The following is a 22944-nucleotide window of genomic DNA, read 5'->3' as shown; positions in this document are numbered from 1 at the left end:
AGAGCATTTCCAGTTCACCAAGTTAGTCTTTTCAGAGGGCCCAAACTCCCCTTTCTGGGTCTTCTTCCCTCTTCAGAAGGGTCCCCTGAACCCTCCAGATAGGGGCATCTCTGGGCTTTCATTTCCTCCCAGGTGCGAATGGCTCTGACAGCCTAAGTTCCCCAGAGTGCAGGTTCAGACTGTGCAGGGGAATGGGACTCCCCAGATCCCAAGGGAAGAGCTAGCAGCACTTTTTTTTTTTTTTTTTTTTTTTTTGAGATGGCGTCTCACTCTGTCACCAGGCTGGAGTGCAGTGGTGCAATCTCAGTTCACTGCAACCTCTGCCTCCCAGGTTCAAGTGATTCTCCTGCCTCAGCCTCCAGAATAGCTGGGATTACAGGCACGTGCCACCGCACCCAGCAAATTTTTGTATTTTTAGTAGAGACAGGGTTTCACCATGTTGGCCAGGATGGTCTCCATCTCTTGACCTCGTGTTTAGCCTGCCTCGGCCTCCCAGAGTGCTGGGATTACAGGTGTGAGCCACCAGAGCTGGCAGCACTTCTACAGAGTGGGCGCTCCTGGGAGGACTCATCCTAGCTCAAGAGTCACACTCCAGTCACGACCAACTTTCCCAAGGGGTACAGTGGGATTTTCCAAGCACTACAAGAAGAGAGGACGCTGGCTTTTCCAGACAGCTTGGAGAAAGAAGGGGAGGCAAAAAAGGAGGGGGAGGAGGAAGAGGAGGAGGAGGAAGAGGAGGGGAGGAGGGGCAGCAGCAGGAGGTGGATCTTCGTCCCCACAGCAGAAGCAGTGCTGCAGCCAGAGACCAGAGTGTGGGAGCTAATGGGAATCAGCTTGCTGGAGGGAGGGGGGACAGAATTCAGGAATGGCTGGGGCTTGCCCACTGAGAGGGGGCTGGGAAAAGCAGGCTGATTGAGACCAGCTGTTGCACCTCTGTCTCTGAGATCTTTGGACTCTGCCCAGGGTGGCCTCACACCCTATCCTAGAGGACTAGGAACTTGCACAGTCCGCCTCAGGCAACCCAAAGCTTCTCTGCCCACCTGGCTCCCAGAGCCTCCAAAACGAAAGACCAGAGAGGCACTCTCCATCCAGCAGCCAGACGCCTCCTTCTTGACGCCAGCCCCCACCCCCTGTCTGCTCTCGCCCAGGAAAGGCCTGGAGGAAGAGGCCCGAGAAAGAGCCCTCCCTCTCTTCTCTGTCCCTCCATCCACCCAGCGCCGGCATCTGGAGACCCCATGGCCCGGGCTCACTGGGGCTGCTGTCCCTGGCTGGTCCTTCTCTGTGGTACGTGCAACCTAGCTTCCGCTGGAAGCCAGCGCTGACCTCCCCCTCTGGGTCAGAAAGGGTTGGAGTGAGGGTTGGGGCCCAAGCGTCTCTTTTTCTGTTGCTTCCTCTCTCTGTCTTGAGGAAGAGGCACCTCAGGGCCAGTTCTGGGGGCCCTCGTGACTTGGATCGAGTCTGGTTTGGCACCTTTCCATTACCCCGTTAAAGGAAAAAAATCATTCTGACACTCGTTAAAACGGGAAGGAAAACTTAATTTAAGACTACTGCATTGCAATAGAGGAGAGAGATGGGGCTCAATTCTGATTACAGAAAAGACTTCCAGGGATCTGTAGCCAAGGAGCAGAGTGAGGGGGTCCTTGGATAGGAAAGTATTAAGTGGAGATAGCAAGGGTAGGGGGATTCTTGCTAAACCGACTGAACAGGATTCTTGCTGACAGCAGGCCAGATTGAGTGATCAGATATCAAAGGTGTCTAACCTGACTTAGCAGGATTCTTGCTAAGACTGGGTGATGCAGGCCTGGCAAGGGCAGAACAGACGCAGAAGGCCAAGGTCAAGGCCGAGTGGAGAAGAGGCTTTGGGGGATCCTAACTGAAGTTTGGTCAGGGAGAGCATCTTTGTCATTCCTGTGGCACACTCTCTGTCCTCAAATAGGTGCCCAGCTCAGCACTCCCAACCTAGCCTTCCTTTCTCTGTTGTCTGTCACCACGGCCTGATGAGTCACTCAGTGTCCAGTTCCTGAGCACCTACACAGTGCCAGGCCTTGCGCCAGGGACGGCAGAGTCATTCAGCTACAAAGCCTACTCTTGGGAGCCACAGCCCTGGCCTCAGAGAACAGCATATTCTGGTGTCCAGAGACATAAATTGGCTGTGTCGCACTTCTTAGTGTCAACATTTTGCCAGGGATCTGTTGCTACAGAAATGGGTGTTTGTTTTCTTAAATGAACAGTATGGCTAGCATCTGACCCTTGAGTTTGTGAGATCCAGGCAAAATCAGGCCACCCTCCTTGCATCTGTAAGCTCGACCCACTCCAAAGGGAAAAGTGTGGCTGGGTACGGTGGCTCACGCCTGTAATCCCAGCGCTTTGGGAGGCCATACAGGCAGATCACTCGAGGTCAAGAGTTCAAGACTAGCCTGGCCAACATAGTAAAACCCCATCTCTACTAAAATTACAAAAATTAGCCAGGCATGGTGGCACATGCTTGTAATCCCAGCTCCTCGGGGGGCTGAGGAAGGAGAATCGCTTGAACCTAGGAGGCAGAGATTGCAGTGAGCCGAGATCGCACCACTGCACTCCAGCCTGGGTGACAGATCGAGACTCTGTCTCAAAAAAAAGCAGGGAGAGGAGGGTGGGGTTGGGGAAGTGTAATGTCTCCTCACACTCAGGCCCCCATTACTCTCTAGGGAAATCCCTCACTAAAAGATAGGGGGGTGAGGGGTGAGGACTATCAGAGACCACTGGCTTTCAGGACAAGAAGGAACTTTATCTAATCAAAGCCCCTCCTTTCTAGAGATCCAGAGCCTGGAGAACTTAGCCCAGTGCCTGGCACACAGTAGGTGCCTAGGAAATGTTTGCTCAATGAATATCGGGTCACTCTCAAGTCACTCTAAATTTGGGGCAGAGCTCAAATTGGAAACTAGGTCTCCATATAATCTGTCCCTTCTGTGGCGTCACCCTTTCCTGGCCCACCTCTCATATTTGGTGGAGTGGGAGGACGGGAAAGGCACTCACCTCTATTGTAATAAGATGGCCTGGAGGTGTGGTGACTCCCACGTATAATCCCAGCACTTTGGGAGGCTGAGGAGGGCGGATCACCTGAGGTCGGTAGTTCAAGACCAGCCTGACCAACATAGAGAGACCCCATCTCTAGTAAAAATCAGAAAATTAGCCAAGTGTGGTGGCACATGCCTGTAATCCCAGCTACTCGGGAGGCTGAGGCAGGAGAATTGCTTGAACCCAGGAGGCGGAGGTTGCGGTGAGCCGAGATCGCGCCATTGCACTCCAGCCTAGGTAACAAGAGCGAAACTCCATCTCAAAAAAAAAAATAAATAAATAAAAAATAGATGACCTAGGTTCGAATGCCTGTTCTACCACTGGCTCCTGGTGGCACAAATTGGGCAAGTCACCAAATCTATCTGGGCCTTGGCTTCCTCCTTCCTCCTCCGCAGAAAGTCAACAATACCCACCTCATAGGGCTGTCACAATATCAAATGAGACACTATAGATGAATTGCTGTGTTCAGAATCCGGCACATAATAGGGTGTCTTTAAATACTAATTAATCCACCTTTTCCCACCATGCCAGACTGGGGTTTCTGTCTTATAAATATTGAAAATGAGCCTGGAATGATAGGCAAATATTTGGACTGTAAGAAACAGTGCAATGGGGCCTTGAATTAAAGTAAACCCAATATATTATACAACTGGATTTATAAAAGGCTAAAATGAAGGTGGGATGATTATTTAGTGTGATCCTCTAGAGCATTTCAAAGAAAATTTGATTACAAAATTTTAATTTACACACAACTTTTCCACTTCACTAGACCCTGAAAAGACCCAATTAGATTAGAAGAAAAAAATGATTTAATGAGCACTAAAACCCATCCAAAAGTGGCAATCACTTGTCTATGAAACAAGTTTCTTTGATTGTGACCCAGGGTGCTATCCAATTCAGCCTGATTTCCTATGAAATGTGATTATTTTTATCCTCAAGTGGAGCTGGCCAGCTTCGTGCGTTTCAAAGGATGGAGGCCCTGTGGGGCAGGCTGAGGGAGCATGCCCCTGCCCTCTCTAGGAACTAGCAGGTCCCGAAATGACCCTGGATTTTTCTCCCGGCTTCTAGCTTGTGCCTGGGGCCACCCAAAGGCAGTGGACGTTGGAGGACAGGATGTGAGAAACTGTTCCATCAACCCCCCAGTGAGTGCCCCTCGCCCCCCCTCACCCCACACACTGCCCACCGCCCCCCCCCGCGAATCCCCCCCACTCCCGCCCCCAGCACACCCCTCTCCGTGCACCCCTGCACCCGCTGCACACCTGCCCTGCCCTATCATCTTCTCCATCCCCTATTGGCTCAGCTGGTAGCCCCTCCCCCTACCACGCTTTCGGACTCTGAGGCTCCTCCCCCCTCCACTCTCTGGGTACCCTCCTCTCCCTCCCACTCATTCTCACAGCACTTCCTCTGCTTCTACCCTGTTGTGAGCCTGGGAAGCCCCCCTAGGAGGAGGGAGGAGGGCAGGAGGCCCCTGGCTGGCCTTTGGCTGGGGCCAGGCAGAGGCGAGGAAGAAGGCAGGAAAGAAAAGACAAATTCTAGAGCAACAGCAAAAAGAGAAGCACAGAAGGGAGGAGGGAGGAAGATAGGGATTAGAAGAGCCAGCAGAGGCCGGGCTTGGTGGTTGAGGCCTTCAATCCCGGCACTTTGGGAAGCTGAGTAGGATGGATCACCTGAGATCAGGAGTTCGAGACCAACCTGGGCAACATGGTGAAACCCCGTCTCTACTAAAAATATAAAAATTAGCTGGGCCTGGTGGTACATGCCTGTAATCCCAGCTACTCTGGAGGTTGAGGCAGAAGAATCGCTTGAACCTGGGAGGTGGAGGTTGCAGTGAGCCAATATCGTGCCGCTGCACTCCAGTCTGAGCGACAGAGCAAGACTCCGTTTCAAAAACAAAACAAAAACCAAAGAAGAGCCAACGGAAGGGCAGGAGAGGGAGGCCTAGGGTGTGAAGACGAGAAGAAGGCCCCGCAGAAGGGGCTTGGGAAGTCAGCTTCCTAGCTGGAGACCAGAGTGATTCTTTCTACATTCAGAGTAGAACTACGGGGTAGGCATGCTTGCAGCACCATAAGCCATGAGAAAAATCGCAGTACATCTGCTAACAATATCAACTTTATGGGACCCCTGGGGCAGGCAGGTGGGTGGGCGAACCACATTACTTTTATATTAAAATAAACATGGATATATCGTGGAGTAGAAAGCAAAACGGCAAAACACAAACAAAAGCATGCTTTTGGTTGTAAAGACAAAACACCCTTTAAAGAAATAGCTGGTCTAGACAGGGTCTTTCTGGGCACTCTCTCAAACTGCTGGGGGCATTCATCCACTCTCCTCTGCCATTTGGGACCAGTGGGTGGCAACCTGAAACAGCCCCCTGAAGGGAAGGTTGCCGTAAAATACAGGACACCCAGTTACATTTGAATTTTAGATAACAAGTAAGAACTTAGTACAAGTATGCCTCAAACTGTGCATGTTTTAATATAATACTTACATTAAAATATTATACACTTTTTATTTGAAATACAAACATAACTAAGTGAGTGTCCTGTATTTTTATTTGTTAATCTGGCAACCCTACCCCCCCAGGTAACCAAAGAAGGAACGTCTGCATGGCCTGGCCCAGTGCCAGAGCTCAGACCCCTACAGTTCTCACCCACACGCTCCTCCTAGGCTCAGGTCCCATTACTGTCACAAGGGGTCCCTTTCCAAACTCTTCAACACCTCCATCTCCACTCAACCCAGGCATTCTTGATCTAGATTATGCAGTAACATCAATTGCCACCCCATTTCTTCCCAAGCCGGGCCAGCCTAACTTCCCCCAACTCCTGCTTTAGGGGAGGCTGGGGGCTCTTCTGGAGGTCAGGGACCCAGGTGTCATTTTCTCTAAGCAACGTGCATATCTGTTTGTGTGTGTCTCGGTGTCTTCCTGTCATCTCTCAGTACCTTCCAGTGACTGTGGTCAACACAACAGTGTCCCTCGCAGCCCTCCGCCAGCAGATGCAGACCCAGAATCTCTTGGCCTACATCATCCCAGACACGGATGCTCACATGGTAAGGGAGAGCTTCTCTCCCCTTTGCCCTCTCTGCTGCCCTGAGTCAGAGACCATAAACAGGAGCTGTTAAAACTCAGAAGATGAGGGCAGTGAAAGGATCTGACAGACAAAGGGAGGGAAGTGGAGAGCATGGGCACGGTAGTGTTAGGGCAACTGAACGTATCCCTCTACACAGGCACGCAGACATTGCCAAACCGTCTTGGCCTCAAGAAATCAAACTATCAACAACTTCAGAATCAATTTTCATCAATTCCTAGAAGGCAGATCCAGAATGAATGTTTAGGGTATCCTGCCCTAGGAGGTTAGAAGGTGGGCTGGAAATTGGACTGGAAGAACTCCAAGCTCCCTTCCCATACTCTGTGGAATGGAGCAGCAAAATGATCCAAAATCCTGGGTTACGGGAGTGTGGGGTTGGTTGGGGAGGAGGGCATCCACCCCACCGTTTCCCACCACTAGCTCCACCCTCCACCCCGTCCACCTTTCCAACACCAGCCCAGTTGGAAGAGAGGGCATTTTCAGTGTCAATGAGATTGTTTGAATTAGTTTTCCCACATGCTGGGAAGGGCTAAGAACATTGGGCAAGTAGCTGAACTTCCCTGAGCCTCAGTTTTCTCTTCTGCAAAACGGAAGTAATGAGATCTGGCCCCAAGGATTATGAGGATCAAAATACGATAATGTGTAAACCCTTCACAGAAGTTATGATGTTCCCAATCTACTATGCTAGACTCAGGAGGGAGAAGGGGTAGCTGGAGGGGAAAACCCAAACGAACCAAAAGACAGGACCCTAGAGTGCATAGAATTTGCAGGGCAGGACAACAAGTCTCCTTTGCACAACAGTCCGGTGTGGACAGTGGGGTTTGGACTGCAAAAGATCCAATTGTTCAAAGGAAGGGAAGATACTGAAGGAGAGTTACAGAGGGCTTCCTGGAAGAGGTGCCTGGTGTACTTGTGCTTACAGGACTGGTTGGAGCTGACAGACAGAAAGAACTGGGATGTGGCTGGGGGCCTTTCATATGGTATCTGACTCCACGAGAAAGGCTAATGATGATGTTGTTGATTTCTTAGAATGAGTACATCAGCCAACGTGACGAGAGGCGTGCGTGGATTACAGGCTTTACAGGGTCTGCAGGTAACAGTCACTACCCAGCCCCATTGCTTCTGTTGGTAGATCCAGAGGTGGTCAAAGAGGACCTAGTGTGGTTAGAGTCACAGCAGCTGGGACCCTAGACCCTACTGCAGAGAAAACCCTTCTACTCTCTCTGTCTTCCTCCACCAACCCAAAATCATCAGGTTCCCCAGGGCATATATCTCATAGCCCAGCAGCCAGTTTCTGTGTAGAAATGAGGCACATGAGGCCCCATTCCCCAGCTGCCTTCCCATGCTCATTACCTCTGCTGCAGCCACGCCCAGTCCAGCACTCCTAAGCTCCGCTTCTGAATAGTTGCTATTTTTACCTCTAACCACTAAGAACCTGCTGATTCCCTTCACATGAGGGCTCATTTGGGGACAAAGTTTTTCTCTGCCAGTCCTTTTACAGACAACATCACTTCACATGGCCAAATGAGACACAAACATCGAAGCCCTTGATGAAGTCATAGTTTCTGAAGGGGCCTCGCACCCTGATCCTGCTCCCTTCAATCAAATCCAAGCTTCCCTTCCTGATCCTCACACATTCCTCCTTGGGCTTCAAACTGCCCTGCCTCATGCACCATAGGCTTTTTTTTAGTCTTCCCTACCAGTCCACAGCTGAGTCTCTGGCTTAGCATCCCTATCAGCCACTGAGTCTTGACACTGAGCCCCATCTTTCTTGAGAGCGCCTACATGCAGCCAAAAGTCGACGTCACTTCTTCTGCTGAAAGTCCTAATGACCCCCACAAGCAGCTCTCAACAACAAAGCAGAGGTGCCTGATTCAGGATACGTTTCTGGCAGCTCCCCTTGTATCTCCCTTTAACATCTCTTTCCTTGCTTCCTTCCAATGGAGGACAGAATCTCTTTCCAGAGGCCCCTTGTGGTGTTCTCAGAGCACTGCCTCATACATCCGTCGGCTAATGCCACGTTCCTCTCCTTCACCCTCACCTGCAAATTTCTCTGTTCTGCCCCAGGAACCGCACTGGTGACCATGAAGAAAGCAGCCGTATGGACTGACAGTCGCTACTGGACTCAGGCTGAGCGGCAGATGGACTGTAACTGGGAGCTCCATAAGGAAGGTAGAAGGACTACGTGGATTTGGCCCCCAAGTCTTGGGATCTGGACTAGGTTCAGGAAGGTATAGGTGAGAGCATGCATGTAAGACCATGCTGGGCCCCTATGGGCAGCTTGGGAAATTTGAGGCCATCCCTGACCTTCAACACTGATCTCAAGGAAGACACACATGGCAGGATGATCAGACAGAACCCCTGACTGGAGGGACTGTAGCTGGCCCTGGAGGTGACCTCTGTGTTCCTTCCTATCTTTCTTTCAGTTGGCACCACTCCTATTGTCACCTGGCTCCTCACCGAGATTCCCGCTGGAGGGCGTGTGGGTTTTGACCCCTTCCTCTTATCCATTGGTATGCTCTTTCCTCAGTCCCTGAGTTTGTCCATGCCAACGAGGGTGACTCAGCTTCCCTGGGATATAAAGAAATGGGCCTTGGTAGAAGGAGGGGCGGTGGGACTATAAAGATAGAGCATTTAAAATTGTAGTTACAGAATGTTTTACAATGAGGATGTACTCGTGGGTTGTGTAATTAAAATACATCTAAAGAATGAGTACAAATATTTTTAAATTCATGAGTGCAGAGACCCAAACTAGAAGATTCAGTGAATCATTAAAGATCTAGTGAATTAATAAGCCAGGATGTGCTTGAACCCAGAACCACCCTCTGTGCCCTGGAACTCTACCAATGATGGTGCTGGAATCACTTGGTAACCCTCTTCTGGAAGGTAGCTTAGAAGAGTCAAAGATTTGGGAGGGCCTCTGAGTTTTTTTTAAAAAAGGCCCCTGAGAATACAATTCCCTGAGTTCTGGAGCCCCAGACAGCTGGCCAACCCATTCCCCCAAATTGGGAGTCCTCATGAATATGTACTGAAAGGCTTGTGCTTTAGAACTGGCTTCTTTGCCAGCCTGTCCAACAGCCTGACCGTCACCATTCCTTTGGACTGTGACAGTGAAGCCCAGATAAAATAATTAGTGCCCAAAAGAAGGACCACCCACAGCCACTGGCAGAGAAAAAGACAAGCTTAGCCAATTTGTGATGGTCAATGTTAGAGTGAGCTCAGGGCATTAGAATTGAAAAGCAGAAAGAGGATGAGAAACATATCCCAGTGTGGGCACACATTCCGGTGGGGGCGATGGGCAGGCTTCTGGGGCAGGCTTGGGGAAGTTGGGCTATAAAGGGAGGCAAAGGGATCCAGGACTAACTTTGCTTGAATCACAATTTTTTCCTGAGGCATAAATGGGCAAGGGACAAGTGACTCCTTCTTGTCTCTGCAGACACCTGGGAGAGTTATGATCAGGCCCTCCAAGGCTCTAACAGACATCTGGTGTCCATCGTAACCAACCTCGTGGACCTGGTGTGGGGATCAGAGAGGCCACCGGTTCCAAACCAACCCATTTATGCCCTGCAGGAGGCCTTCACAGGTGATTCAGTAAGCCCAGTTTCCTTCCCAACTGGTAGCAACGCAGGTCCCAGCTACTATGGCAAACTTCATCTTCACAGGTACCAAAGCAATGGTTTGTAAACCTTAGCATGCACCTGAGTCACCTGGGATGCTTGTTTAAAATGCCGATTTCAGGCCAGGTGCCGTTGGCTCACACCTGTAATCCCAGCACTTTGGGAAGCTGAGGCTGGTGGATCACCAGGTCGGGAGTTCAAGACCAACCTGGCCAACATGGTGAAACCCCATCTCTACTAAAAATACAAAAATTAGCCAGGCGTGATGCCACAGCCCTGTAATCCCAGTTACTCTGGAGGCTGACACAGAGAAATACTTGAACCTGGGGAGGCAGAGGTTGCAGTGAGCCGAGACTACACTGCTTCATTTTAGCCTGGGTGACAGAGCAAGACTCTGTATCAAAAAAATAAATAAATAAAATGCAGATTTCAGGCCCCCTCCCCTTGAGGAGTCTGAATCAAAAGGTCCTCAGGTCATACTGAGAAAATGCTGGATTAAAGAATATTAGAATTTGACGCAAGATGAACCAGGAAGGGAGGAAAGAAGGAAGTCAGAGAAAGATGAGAGAAAACATCCAACCCCTTTCAAGAGAGAAAAAAACATGATATGAGTTGCTTGTCTGGTGGTGGAGACTGGTCCATATTGAATCGTTCAGATATTTAATTCTGACCCTCTTGTGATGAAGAATTTAGATTTGTGGGATGGCTGGGGTCAGGTGGGCAGGAGTGGACAGAAGAAGTAAACAACTGCGTTCAGAATAATTCTGTAACACAGATTACAGTTCAGATTTTGCTAGAAAAATATAACATCAATAACCTTGATCCCGTTGACACTATCTAAATACATCACAAAAGAACATTATGCTGTAAGATTCCTGTAAGTCATAACTAAAGTCCGGACGAGGACCAGGCAACTGATTATGAATCAGTATCTTGGCCACCAACCACTCCTATCTTCCTGGGAATTCTGAATGAGGCAATGAACTTGGATTCTTAGTAACACTGATCAGGCTAAGAGATCCCTTTCCACATGCAAGTCCACACAATTTCTCATTTAGAAAGGAGCCAAAAAAGCAGCAGGGAGATTTCAAAATAGCAGCGATGATGAAACAAGTGAAAATTGTGTCCCATTTTCTTTATCTGTTCTGATGTAACTTGCAGAATCATTCTTTCTGCATCTTGATGCCATTTTTAAAGAAACTTGCTTTCCAAGACTGTTAAATCATAAATAAAGCTCATCTTATTCAGAATAAAGAAAGTCAAAGTTATGTCGGGAAGAGGAGGGGAAAAAAAGAGAAAAACCTTCCTGGGGCTGGAAGAGAATTTGGAAGGGTTTTGTCACTTCCCAAAAATGAGGGGATGCCGAGGCATTGCATGCTGCCAGTCTTCAAGAAAAAGGCATCTGGAGGCCGGGCGCGGTGGCTCATGCCTGTAATCCCAGCACTGTGGGAGGCCGAGGCGGGCGGATCACGAGGTCAAGAGATCGAGACCATCCTGGTCAACACAATGAAACCCAGTCTCTACTAAAAAATACAAAAAAATTAGCCGGGCGTGGTGGCATGCGCCTGTGGTCCCAGCTACTCGGGAGGCTGAGGCGGAAGAATCGCTTGAACCCAGGAGGCGGAGGTTGCAGTCAGCCGAGATTGCGCCACTGCACTCCAGCCTGGGGACAGAGCAAGACTCCGTCTCAAATTTAAAAAAAAAAGAAGAAGAAAAAGGCATCTGGAGCTTGAGCTTGGAAGCCAAAGAACAGAGTTCAGCTTCAATAAGCTCATAGAAACGAGAGAGACTTTCCAGCCACTTGCAAGTTTTAAAGGAGAGAGGAGAGTGCAAAGGGCAGAACATGAAAAGTTCGCTCCTCAAAGATACCTGTACGCATGAGACCATTGAAATTTGGGTTCATTTGGTTTCTCAGAAAGGTATCATATTCCTGAACCTTGGAAACACAACTGCAAGGGAAAGAAACCAGTCAGAAAAGGCCACGTATTGTACAATTTCATTTGTATGAAATATCCAGCATTGGCAAATCCATAGAGATAGAACATATATTAGTGGTTTCCTGGGCTTGGGGGAGGGGGATAAGGAGTGACTCCGTAATGAGTACAGGGTTTCCTTTGGGGATGATGAAAATGTGGTAGAATTAGAGTGTGTGTTGCACAACATTGTGAGTGTGCTGAAAGCCACTTAATTGTGCACTTTCAGAAGGTTAAAATGATACATTTGATGTGTATTTTACATATAACATAAATTCTGGTAAAATATGTAGTAAAATAAACCTACAAAAGGTATTGTACCCAAAATTTTGGCCCTTGTTGAATAGTTTTATCTGTTTACATGAAGTATTTTTCATGACATTAAATTACTTATACTCATATCTGAACCCAACTAGGACCCTTAATGTTTATGACCGCCGGCCATCAAACTCCTAGTCCTGCCTAGGGGTAGACTTTTTTTTAATATCTTGCAGGGGTCAAAGATAGAAGATGAAAACTAAAGTCATAGAACCTGGATATAAGCATCCTAGAAAGGATGGCACTGTGACACAGCGTTTAAGGACAGATTTGGAGACTGGCGATGTTAATAAGAGTACAGTGCCTGTACAGATTAAGAGTGTGGGCCACTGGGTGCGGTGGCTCACGCCTGTAATCCCAGCACTTTGGGAGACCTAGGTGGATGGATCATGAGATCAAGAGATCGAGACCATCCTGGCCAACATGGTGAAACCCAGGTGTGATGGCACATGCCTGTAATCCCAGCTACTCAGGAGGCTGAGGCAGGAGAATTGCTTGAACCTGAGTGGTTGGGGTTGCAATGAGCCGAGATTGCGCCACTGCACTCCAGCCTAGGCGACAGAGCAAGACTCTGTCTCAAAAAAAAAAAAAAAAAAAAAAAAGTGCAGTCCAGGCAGTCAGATAGACCAGCATTCAAATCCCAGCTCCACCTCTTGCATCCATAAAACCCTAGACAAGTCACTTTACCTCTCTAAAGCCTCAGTTTCCTTATCTGTGAGATGGGATGGGTAACAATTAGAACAATGCTCATGGAGGGCTTAGCCCAGTACCCATGGCTTAGTAAATACTGGGGCTAATTCAGAGAAGAAGGTTGAACATGGCCCCAGCCCTATCCGTTTGTCCTGCAGCTAGGACTGCTCTCCTGGTCTCAGTCTGCATGCTTATTTTTTGATCAGAAGGATACAAGAGTTACTACCTATCAAGATACCCTTCTGTATGCTTTACGAATATTAAGTGATTCCATCCTCATAGCAACCCTATTAAGGCAGATACTTGTTATACTCCATCCTCATGTTACAGACTTGCAAAATGAGACACAGAGGGGTTAAGTAATTTGCCCACAGTCACCCATCCAATAATGGCAAAGCCAGGATTTGAGCCCGGTCTGGGTTCAAGGCCCATGTCATTGATGAGTACACAAGTAAGAGTTTGTTTGAGGAAAGGGTTCCATTGCTTTTTTAAAAGGGTGGAAAACTGTTACCCTAAGGCTGCCCTTCCAGGAACTGAGTGCCAAAGGCAAGGTGTGTCACTTACACTTTCTTTGGGCTCCTTTGCTTCTAGGGAGCACGTGGCAAGAGAAAGTATCTGGCATCCGAAGCCAGATGCAGAAGCATCAGAAGGCCCCAACTGCCGTCCTTCTGTCAGCCCTCGAGGAGACAGCCTGTGAGTGTGGATTTGCAGATACGGGTGGGCACCGGTGTCTCCCCAATACCCCAGACCTCCTGCGCCCTGCAGCTCAGAGCTTGATCTTCCCCTAATAAGCATGTGCCCACCAGTTCTTGAGAATTCCATGGTCACAGCCCGTGGGAACCAAGAAGGGTAAGGGGGCAGGAGCTCATGGCTGCAGAAAAAGGACCTGAAGTAGCCCTGAGCAAGCTGGAGGAATGAACTGGCCACGGCAGCAAAGTGCTTCCATCTCACTTAGGGGAGGAGGACCAGTAAATGCGTCCCAGCAACTTAGCCGCTACCCCACAGCACTCATACGCCCAGCTTTAGCACCCAATGGGACCCTACTCTTTCCCGACATGGCTCAGGGCTTCTTGTCTGATCCCTATGGCTAGGCTTCAGATATTCCAGGGACCCATGGACCTGTGTGCTGACTGCTAAGTGTCTGCATTTTTCTGGGGTGAAAAGATCCATAACTCTCAACAGCATCTCAAAGAGCCCCCCCAAAACAAAAACCACCCCCCCAAAAAAGACTGAGTAACATGCAGAGGGAGATGATGCAGGCATGCTGCTGGTAATCTTTGGGGGCCAAAGAAAACAGTGGGGCAAGGGTGTCAGAAATGCTTGCCTCAGGCCGGGCATGGTGGCCCATGCCTATAATTCCAGCACTTTGGAAGGCTGAGGCGGGCAGATCACCTGAGGTTGGGAGTTCAAGACCAGCCTGACCAACATGTTGAAACCCCGTCTCTACTAAAACTAGAAAAATTAGCTGGGCATGGTGGTGTGTGCCTGTAGTCCCAGCTACTCGGGAGGCTGAGGCAGGAGAATCCCTTGAACCCGGGAAGTTGAGGTTGCAGTGAGATAGTGCTACTGCACTGCAGCCTGGGTGACAGAGCAAGACTGTGTCCTAGAAAAAGGGAAGAAAAGAAAGAAAGAAAAAGAAAGAAAGAAAAAGAGAGAGAGAAAGAAAGAAAGGCTTGCCTCAGGCAGATCAGCATCAGATAATTTCTGTCAATTCTCTTCCTAGGGCTCTTCAACCTTCGGGCCAGTGACATCCCCTTTAACCCCTTCTTCTATTCCTACGCGCTGCTCACAGACTCTTCTATCAGGTATGGCTTTTCCTTAGCTTGCTGTCGTGGACTTTCTCCAACTTCCACCCTTTTGGTGCCCCACCACTTATCCCACCTTAATATACAGTCTCTGGCTGCCCATCAGCTTGGTTCCTGCCCCAGCATGACCTTTAGAAAACCTCCTGTTGGCTTTTCCTGACTCTTTAACCTCTGTCCCTGTTGAATCCCAAATCTGGCCTGATTGACTCCCTGGGTCTGGCTTCCTCTGACCTCCAGGAACAAAGGGACTGTGTCTGCCTCTGGTGCTTTGCATCCTTAGCAGATGCTCAGGACCCTCTCTGTCTTCGCTCCCCACCCAGGTTGTTTGCAAACAAGAGTCGCTTTAGCTCCGAAACCTTGACGTATCTGAACTCTAGTTGCACAGGCCCCATGTGTGTGCAAATTGAGGATTACAGCCAAGTTCGTGACAGCATCCAGGCCTACGCCTTAGGAGATGTGAGGATCTGGATTGGGACCAGCTATACCACGTATGGGATCTATGAAGTGATACCCAAGGTGGGTTTGCCAGGCCCCAGCCCAAACCAGGCACCAATTCCCGCTCCAGACCTGTTAAGTCTGAACCTAAAGTGGGATGAAGCCCCTCAGCCATTCAGTCACCTGGTCAGCCAACAACTGTGCGGTGAGTTCCCTTCTAGGCCTAACTGGGAAGAGACAAAAGAGGAAACAGGGAGGTGTGTCCAGAGAGCTCACAGAATTGTCAGGAGGCTGGAGACTATACGGCCTGATCTAGCAGAGCCAAACTTGCAAAGGAATTCCAGCTCTGCTGCTACCTAGCTGTGCGGTGACTTTGGACAAGCAACTTAGCCAATCTGGGTCTTTTTCTTCACTTGTAAAATGACAGTAAGAGTCTCAACCTCACAGGAGTCACTCACTAGAGATTTAAAGGAGATAGTGTACATGGCTGACACATGGTAGGCGTTCAATGAATGGTAGCTGCCATGATATGTACAGGAAACTTACACAATCAGAACAGCCCATCAGTTGACTCAGGCCATGCTCTGCTCCATCCCAGAGTGCTAGTGGGATCCAAAGACAGGAAGTTCACTGCCAAGCAAGGCAGCGTTAATCACGGAAGGCTTCCTGCAAGGAGAGTGGGTTCAGCTGGGTGTGGAAGACTAAAAAAAACAGGAAGCACACAGAGGACAGGGCATTGCCACAAAATAGTGGCAAGTCTCACCTCTGCTGGCTCCTCCTGGCAGTCATTTGAAAACACGCCTGTGCCATGGAGACCTCCTTTTCTGTGCCCCCGAACCTGTGACCCCACACCTCCTTTTCTCCTCCCTGCCCCCAACAGGAGAAACTCGTGACAGACACCTACTCCCCAGTGATGATGACCAAGGCGGTGAAGAACAGCAAAGAGCAGGCCCTCCTCAAGGCCAGCCACGTAAGTTCACATTCAGGCAGATGTGGTCTTTTGGGAGTTTCCAGCCTAATGAGTTAGAAAGGAAAGAAACTGAAGAAGATCCTCAATGAAACAAAGAAGCAGGCCAGGCGTGGTGGCTCACGCCTGTAATCCTAGCACTTTAGGAGGTCAAGGTGAGAGGATCACTTGAGGTCAGGAGTTTGAGACCAGCCTGGCCAACATGGTGAAACCCCATCTCTACTAAAAATACAAAACTTAGCTGGGCATGGTGGCGGTCACCTGTAGTCCCAGCTACTCAGGAGGCTGAGGTACGAGAATCACTTGAACCTGGGAAGTAGAAGTTGCATTGAGCTGAGACTACACCACTGCACTCCAGCCTGGGCTACAGTGAGACGCTGTTTCAAAAAAAAAAAAAAAAAAGAAAGAAAGAAAGAAAAAGAAAAAAAAAGGAATAAAGAAGCAGACACCAAATTATTCCTGGGCACCCACATGCACCTCATATCCTTGCTCCCAATATAGTATAGTGGTTTAGAGTGTAGGCCCTGGAGTTAGGGTGTCTTGAGTTCAAACCCCAGCTCCACCCAACTCCTAACTGGGTGACCTTGGCCAAGTCATTTTACCTTTCTGAGCCTCAGTTACCCTATCTGTAAAATGAGGACCATAACAGTAACCTTACAGCAAACAGTTGTTGTTAGGATTCAATGAATATGTATATTGCTCTGAGCACTGCCTAGCACATTCTAAGTTTTAAATAACTGTTAGCTATAATGATTTCCTCACACTGGCAAGAGGATGGCTCAATTTAAAAAAAAAAAATCTTGTTAAAATTAAGATAAACTATCTCATTTAAAAAAAAAAACAACTTTATCTTATAGGAAATTTTAAACATACGCGAAAGTAGAGAAAATGTCACCATAATCTCCAGTGTCCCTTCAACCTGCTTCAACATCCTTGACTCATGGCCATTCTTGTTTTCTCTGTAACCCCATGTTCATTACCACCACCACCCCACCCCTCTGTTTCTGGATTCTTCTAAAAGTAAATCCCAGATAGCGTGTCATTTCAGCTGTCAACACAGAACTCTTTCAAAAACAGGAACACGGTATGATCATCTATAAACACTAACGAGAATTCTTTGACATCAAATAGCCAGTGTTTTTTAAAGCTCCACATCCTGCAATAGCTATCTGATCTCCATCATCTCAGAGCCTGTGGCTGCAACCAGATCTCAGCCGGCTTCTCTGCTTCCCTGCTTCCCCAACTCCAGGTGCGGGATGCTGTGGCCGTGATCCGGTACCTGGTCTGGCTGGAGAAGAACGTGCCCAAAGGCACGGTGGACGAATTCTCAGGGGCAGAGCTCGTGGACAAGTTCCGAGGGTGAAGAGCCAGGGCCATCCTTTCCCACTATTTTTTAGTGTGGCAGTGGGGACAGGGAAGGGGCATTGGTCCCCTTAAGGAAGATCTTCCTTATATGTGGGCTGGGTGGGGGACAGCTCTGTAGGACAAGGAGTGACAGGTTCTTGGGTGGTCAGGGAGTTGAGCAGGGAGTGTTGGATCACATTTCCCTCCCCGCTGAAAGCAGGACAACTTGAAAGGCCACAACCCAATAGCATCCTCCAGTGGCTGCTTCAGGCACGGTCCGGCTCTCCCTTGGGGAGGCTGTGGCTCAGGCCAGGTCAGCCCCTGGACCACTTGAGAATACCAGGTAGGGAGGAGGATTCCCAAGGGCATGCTTGGCCCAGGTCATGGCCAGATTGTAGGTTTGAGATACAGGATGCTATTCCAGGGTTGGAGGAGTTTCCAGATACAGGGAGCTGGGTTTCTTCATTCCTATCAGTAAAATGGAGGTGGAGAGGAAATAATTGGCGTCTATAGTTACAATGTGTCCTTCTCTGATCTTCCTCTATAAATAACAGGTCAGAGCTTGGGGAGATGGGAACCAGGAGGTGGGGGCTGGGAGAGCCAAATGGTATCCGGTTGAGAGGTAGAGGCAACCGTGACCTTCATTGGATCTGGTTAGAATCCCGGGCCCAGCCTAGTCCATGGACCCACTCATTGACCCTTTCTTGCCTTGTACTTTCCAGAGAAGAACAGTTCTCCGCTGGACCCAGTTTCCAAACCATCTCTGCCAGTGGCCTGAATGCTGCCCTGCCCCACTACAGGTACTTGAGGAAAAAGAATTTTCAGGAACCCTGTTGGGGGATCCTGTTGTGTGTGTAGAGGAACAAGGTGAGGGGAGGGGAATGTTCCGGGACCTGACTCCACGTTGAAGATCTGAGGCCCTTAGCCCTGTGGGGGCTGGGAGAGGAGCTCAGTGTGGAGTAGGGAGTAGCCTTGCAATGAAATGGCCTGAGCGCTGGAGGCTGGGGGACCTGGAAGGGAGGCACGGAAGCCGTTGGATGCTTTTCCCTGGCTTCCTGTGTGTTGCTTATGTCAGCTAATTCTTAAAGCTTACGAGCTCACACGGAGAGAGACCTGTTCACTCAGTCTGAACCAACCAAGGTGGGCCCAAGATGCAGGCTAGCCAGGTATTTGACCCCATAGAAAACAAACCCCTGCAGTCGGGCGCGGTAGCTCACACCTGCAATCCCAGCACTTTGGGAGGCTGAGGCAGGAGGATCACGAGGTCAGGAGTTCGAGACCAGCCGGGCCAACATGGTGAAACCCCGTCTCTACTAAAAATACAAAAATTAGCCGGGCATGGTGGCAGGTGCCTGTGGTCCCAGCTACTTGGGAGGCTGAGGCAGGAGAATCGTTTGATCCCGGGAGGCAGAGGTTACAATGATTCAAGATCTTGCCATTGCACTCCAGCCTGGGCAACAGGGCAACACTCCATCTCAAAAACAAACAGAAAACAAACTGCTGCAGGCCTGCCTGATGAAATGTGGGGGGGTCAAGCTGACCAGCTGTCTCTGCCTGGCATGGGCACAGCAGGGAGAGGTCAGTGCCCTCCAAAGGAGTGCCTAGCCTGTGCCAGAATTCCCTCCCCGGGTGCCCCCTGGTGTCTCCCACGCCTTCAGCTGCCTTGCCCCAGCCCCTCCTCCCTACTCGGTCCAGAGTGGCAGGGTGGGTGCTCCTCAGCTTCGCCACCTCTTGCTCTGCAGCCCCGCCCTGGAGGGACCCTCCCTTCCTGTGCTCTGGCTTCTTCTGGGGACTGTCTGCTCTCAGAGGCAGCAGGAAGTCAGAGACAAAGGGCCGGAGGGAGCATCCGGGTGGAGGCCCAGCTCCTCACTGCTTTACCGAGTGCCCTCATGCAAACCCCTCGGCCTCCATAAGCCTGTTTTTCCTTGTGGAAAGGGAGATGGCTGGGCTGGCGGGGTGGGGGGGTCTCTCGGGCTCTCCCAGCTCTCACACTCTGGGCTCCTCCCTCTCCTCTCCCTGGGGACCAGGGCCTGGCTCAGCCAGATGCAGGATTAACAGACGTGTGCTGAGGATGGCAGCAACGGAAGCTGAGTTCTCTTCCAGGGCCCTTTGGGAGAGAATGACTTCCCCCAGAGGAGCTGGACTGGAAGCCCAAGCCCCAGAGGTCCTCCCACCAAGGACCCATGTGACCCAGCGCAGCGTTAGGCTGCCATCTCAGCATTCTTTCCCTTTCTCAGCCCAACCAGGGAGCTGAACCGCAAGCTGTCCTCAGATGAGATGTACCTGCTGGACTCTGGGGGGCAGTACTGGTATGTACCCCTCACCCCACCCTGGCCTGGATGTCTCTGCTTAGACCTCCTGGCCTGCCTAGAGTCAGCCAAAGCTTTCCCTTCCTGGGGCATGGATTCTTCATCTGAGAAAGGAGACACTTGGAATGAGCCACCAACATCCTTCCCATTTTCACACAGGGGGCCCTACACGGTGGGAAATACGCAGAGGCTGGGATCGTGGCAGGACCCAGGCAGCACCTCTGTGGGAATTAGGAAAAGACTCCCTTTGCCCAAGTAAAATGTTTAGTGTTTTTTTTTTTTTTTTTTTTTTTTTTTTTTTTTTTTTTTTTTTTTTTTTTTTTTTTTTTTTTGCGGGGGAAAGGGGATTTTGGTTTTTTGTTGTTTTTTTTTTTTTTTTCATTTGTTTGTTTTGAGACAGAGTCTTCTTCTGTGACCCAAGCTGGAATGCAGTGGCATGATCTCGGCTCATTGCAACTCTGCATCCTGAGTTCGAGAGATTTTCCTGCCTCAGCCTTCCAAATAACTGAGATTACAGGTGCCTACCACCACCCCCAGCTAATTTTTTTTTTTTTCTATTTTTAGTAGAGATGGGGTTTCACCATGTTGGCCAGGCTGGCCTCAAACTCCTGACTTCAGGTAACCCACCTGCCTCGGCATCCCGAAATACTGGGATTACAGGCATTAGCCACCAGGCCCAGCCTCAAGTGGAGTGTTTTCTAAGTATGTATTATTACACAGTCTGAGCAACTATACTCAGCCTCCCTGCCTGGCTGCACAAACACATACACCCTATTGTCACCCACTCATTCACATTCTGGACACAGCCCACGAACCGCCAACGTCATGCAGACTCCTCAGCCCCCTCTTCCCCATGGCACTGGTCTAGATGGAGGTGAGGGCAGATGAGAGAAGCAACTCTTTTGATGGGCTACCCTTGTACAGTGTACAACCTAAATGCTCAGACCTGACAGTCGTGCAGAATAGGCTAACCCAGCCGGGCATAGTGGCTCACACCTGTAATCCCAGCACTTTAGGAGGCTGAGGCAGGCGGATCACCTGAGGTCAGGAGCTCGAGACCAGCCTGGACAACATGGTAAAACCCCATCTCTACTGAAAATACAAAAAACTAGCAGGGCGTGGTGGAGCTTCCCAAGGGAGGCTGAGGCAGGAGAATCGCTTGAACCCAAGAGGCAGAGGTTGCAGTGAGCTGAGATCATGCTACTGCACTCCAGTCTGGGCGACAGAGGAAGACATTGTCGCAAAAAAAAAAAAAAAAAAAAAAAAGAAGAATAAGCTAAGCCCATTCCTTCCAAACGTGTCACCAATCATTCACAACAGAGCTGAGCTGAGCTGACCTGAAAGATTTTCCCTTCTCGTTGAGGAAGGAAGTGGACTGTGGGAAGCGTGGGGTGGGGCAAAAGAAGGGCCGTGCTGAGCTGATAGAGGAGCAAGTAGTTTCCAAGGGTTTCCCAGCCTCTACCCTGTGGAAATGGCGAATATGCTAACGACAGAGGCTGTTTGCTTGTTCTTAGCACAGCTCTCAGGGAACCTGAGTAGCGGGGGCTCGGCAGCCTTTGCTCATCCAGAGTTCCATGCTGTGTGTACTTGAGCTGGCCAATGAGCAAAGGGGAAGTGAATTTGTGGGGGCGTTGCTGGAATGGGGTGTGCTCAGAGTAGGGTGAGGCCAGGGGAATGGTCACCTCACTTCCTCTTCTTTCCTTCTGAAGAAGGTCACCACACCCCATGACCCAAGGAGGAGCCCCCGGCGCCCTAGGGCCATTTCTCCCCCTCCCTCACCAAGGCATGATCCCGGGGGCCATCCTGGGGGAACCCCTGCAGCTGGGGGTTGGGAGTCAGACCTTCAGGCTGAGGCTTCACCTCACTGGAACTCAGCAGATCACTGAGTCAGATCCATGTTTGCCAGGGAGAGGACCGCATGGAGACGCAGCGCTTGCTCTCCGCCTGGCTTCACTGAGGTTCAGAGAGTGAAGCAGCCACATGGCCTCAATGGCCTCATCTGTGAAATGGGGATAATGAGGCCTGCTCTGCCACTCTTCCCGGGGAGGAGCAAAAGTGTCCTGTAAATGGTCCATAACTATCTGAGTATGAGAGTGTTAAGATAACATAATCTCTCTGGACCTCAGTTTCCCCAGCTGTAAAAACAGGACAATCCCCTTTCTGCCTTCCAGGAAGCCTAGAAGCAGCCTCGCTTTCAGAGCCAGCCCGACCCAAGGAAACCCAGATCTACAAAACAGCCCAAATGAGTGGGATGGGGGTGGAGTGTAGTCACGCTTGTCAGATAACGTAGCGGCTTTTAACTTGATAGCTTTGCAGAGGCCTTTTATGCATAGACCCCAAAGGGGGGGATTTTGATTATGGTAACTGTCTGCTCCCTTTCGCTGTCCACCCACCCCAGCCCAGCCCTGCCATTTGTGGAAAGCACACAGAAAGCACATGGGCCCAGTCCCTAGCCCCAGGCACCTGTTGGTTTCCCTTCTCCATAGGGATGGGACCACAGACATCACCAGAACAGTCCACTGGGGCACCCCCTCCGCCTTCCAGAAGGTAAGCCTGGGCCCAGATTTCCCCTCGCCACCCTCCCCCAAGGAGGCACCCAAGCAATCAAGATTGCTTCCATTTCAGAGGCTAAAACTGAGGCTCAGAGAGGTTAAGTCATTTGCCTAAGGTCACACAGTTGGTGCCGGAAAACCCAGTGTTCCCTGCTGCTTCCCTGGGGATATTTCAGGCCACTGACAAGGTCTCAGCCCAAGCTGAGCCTCATCCTATTTCGGTAAATCAGTGCACAGAATTGTGTGTGTGTGTGTGTGTGTGTGTGTGTGTGTGTGTGTGTGTGCCTGTGTGCCTGGCCCTGTACTCAGCGGAAAGGAGAAATAAAGGCATCCCAAGTGGAAGAAAACGGCACAAGTGAAGCCTCCACGATGGGAAGGAGCCGGAGGGGTTCGGGAAACAGCAAGGGCTGCCAGCTGGGGCAGAGGCAAGGGCATTGTCTCTGTGCACCCGAGAGCCCTGGGGGCGGAGCAGCGAGCTGCCTGCGAGCTGAGCTGTGGTCATGCTGCATTCAGCTGGCCGACCATGGGGCAGACATGGTGCTGGAAACACAGAGAGGAAAACCAAATGCTGTCCGAGCCTCCAGCAGCTCACAGTTTAGCAGGGTCTGCTGCCCCTGGCTGTCCTGCACAATGTCACAGCCTGTGCACATGTGTAGTGAAGGGGACTGACCACATCGCCTCTGGACATGACCAGGAGAGGCCACTGTCAGCCCACCTCCCTCCCCTGACAGACGAAGGCTAAGCTGCCAAATCAGCAAAACCTCAACCCTCATGAAAGGCCTTAAGAAAAC

At 50.2% G+C, this 22944-nt stretch overlaps 1 protein-coding gene across 1 annotated transcript in view; it reads left to right on the top strand.

Annotated features, from left to right (window-relative positions):
* Nucleotides 1-893: 893 nt before the first annotated feature.
* The window catches only part of XPNPEP2 (X-prolyl aminopeptidase 2), a 34402-nt gene continuing 12351 nt past the window's right edge, over nucleotides 894-22944 (top strand). Inside the window, exons 1-15 of the mRNA XM_003931114.4 lie at nucleotides 894-1284; nucleotides 4126-4199; nucleotides 5995-6105; nucleotides 7173-7236; nucleotides 8211-8315; nucleotides 8570-8656; nucleotides 9580-9726; nucleotides 13333-13434; nucleotides 14465-14546; nucleotides 14867-15062; nucleotides 15862-15951; nucleotides 17198-17307; nucleotides 18015-18092; nucleotides 19530-19601; nucleotides 22088-22148. Of these exons, the coding sequence (XP_003931163.3) occupies nucleotides 1236-1284; nucleotides 4126-4199; nucleotides 5995-6105; nucleotides 7173-7236; nucleotides 8211-8315; nucleotides 8570-8656; nucleotides 9580-9726; nucleotides 13333-13434; nucleotides 14465-14546; nucleotides 14867-15062; nucleotides 15862-15951; nucleotides 17198-17307; nucleotides 18015-18092; nucleotides 19530-19601; nucleotides 22088-22148 (1428 nt within the window). The 5' untranslated portion in view covers nucleotides 894-1235. The remainder of the gene's footprint in view (nucleotides 1285-4125; nucleotides 4200-5994; nucleotides 6106-7172; nucleotides 7237-8210; nucleotides 8316-8569; nucleotides 8657-9579; nucleotides 9727-13332; nucleotides 13435-14464; nucleotides 14547-14866; nucleotides 15063-15861; nucleotides 15952-17197; nucleotides 17308-18014; nucleotides 18093-19529; nucleotides 19602-22087; nucleotides 22149-22944) is intronic.

Source organism: Saimiri boliviensis, chromosome X (genome assembly GCF_048565385.1).
Source record: "Saimiri boliviensis isolate mSaiBol1 chromosome X, mSaiBol1.pri, whole genome shotgun sequence".
Taxonomy (NCBI): domain Eukaryota; kingdom Metazoa; phylum Chordata; class Mammalia; order Primates; family Cebidae; genus Saimiri; species Saimiri boliviensis.
The sequence above is the reverse complement of the archived record's forward strand: the minus strand, read 5'-3'. Positions and strand labels throughout refer to the sequence as shown.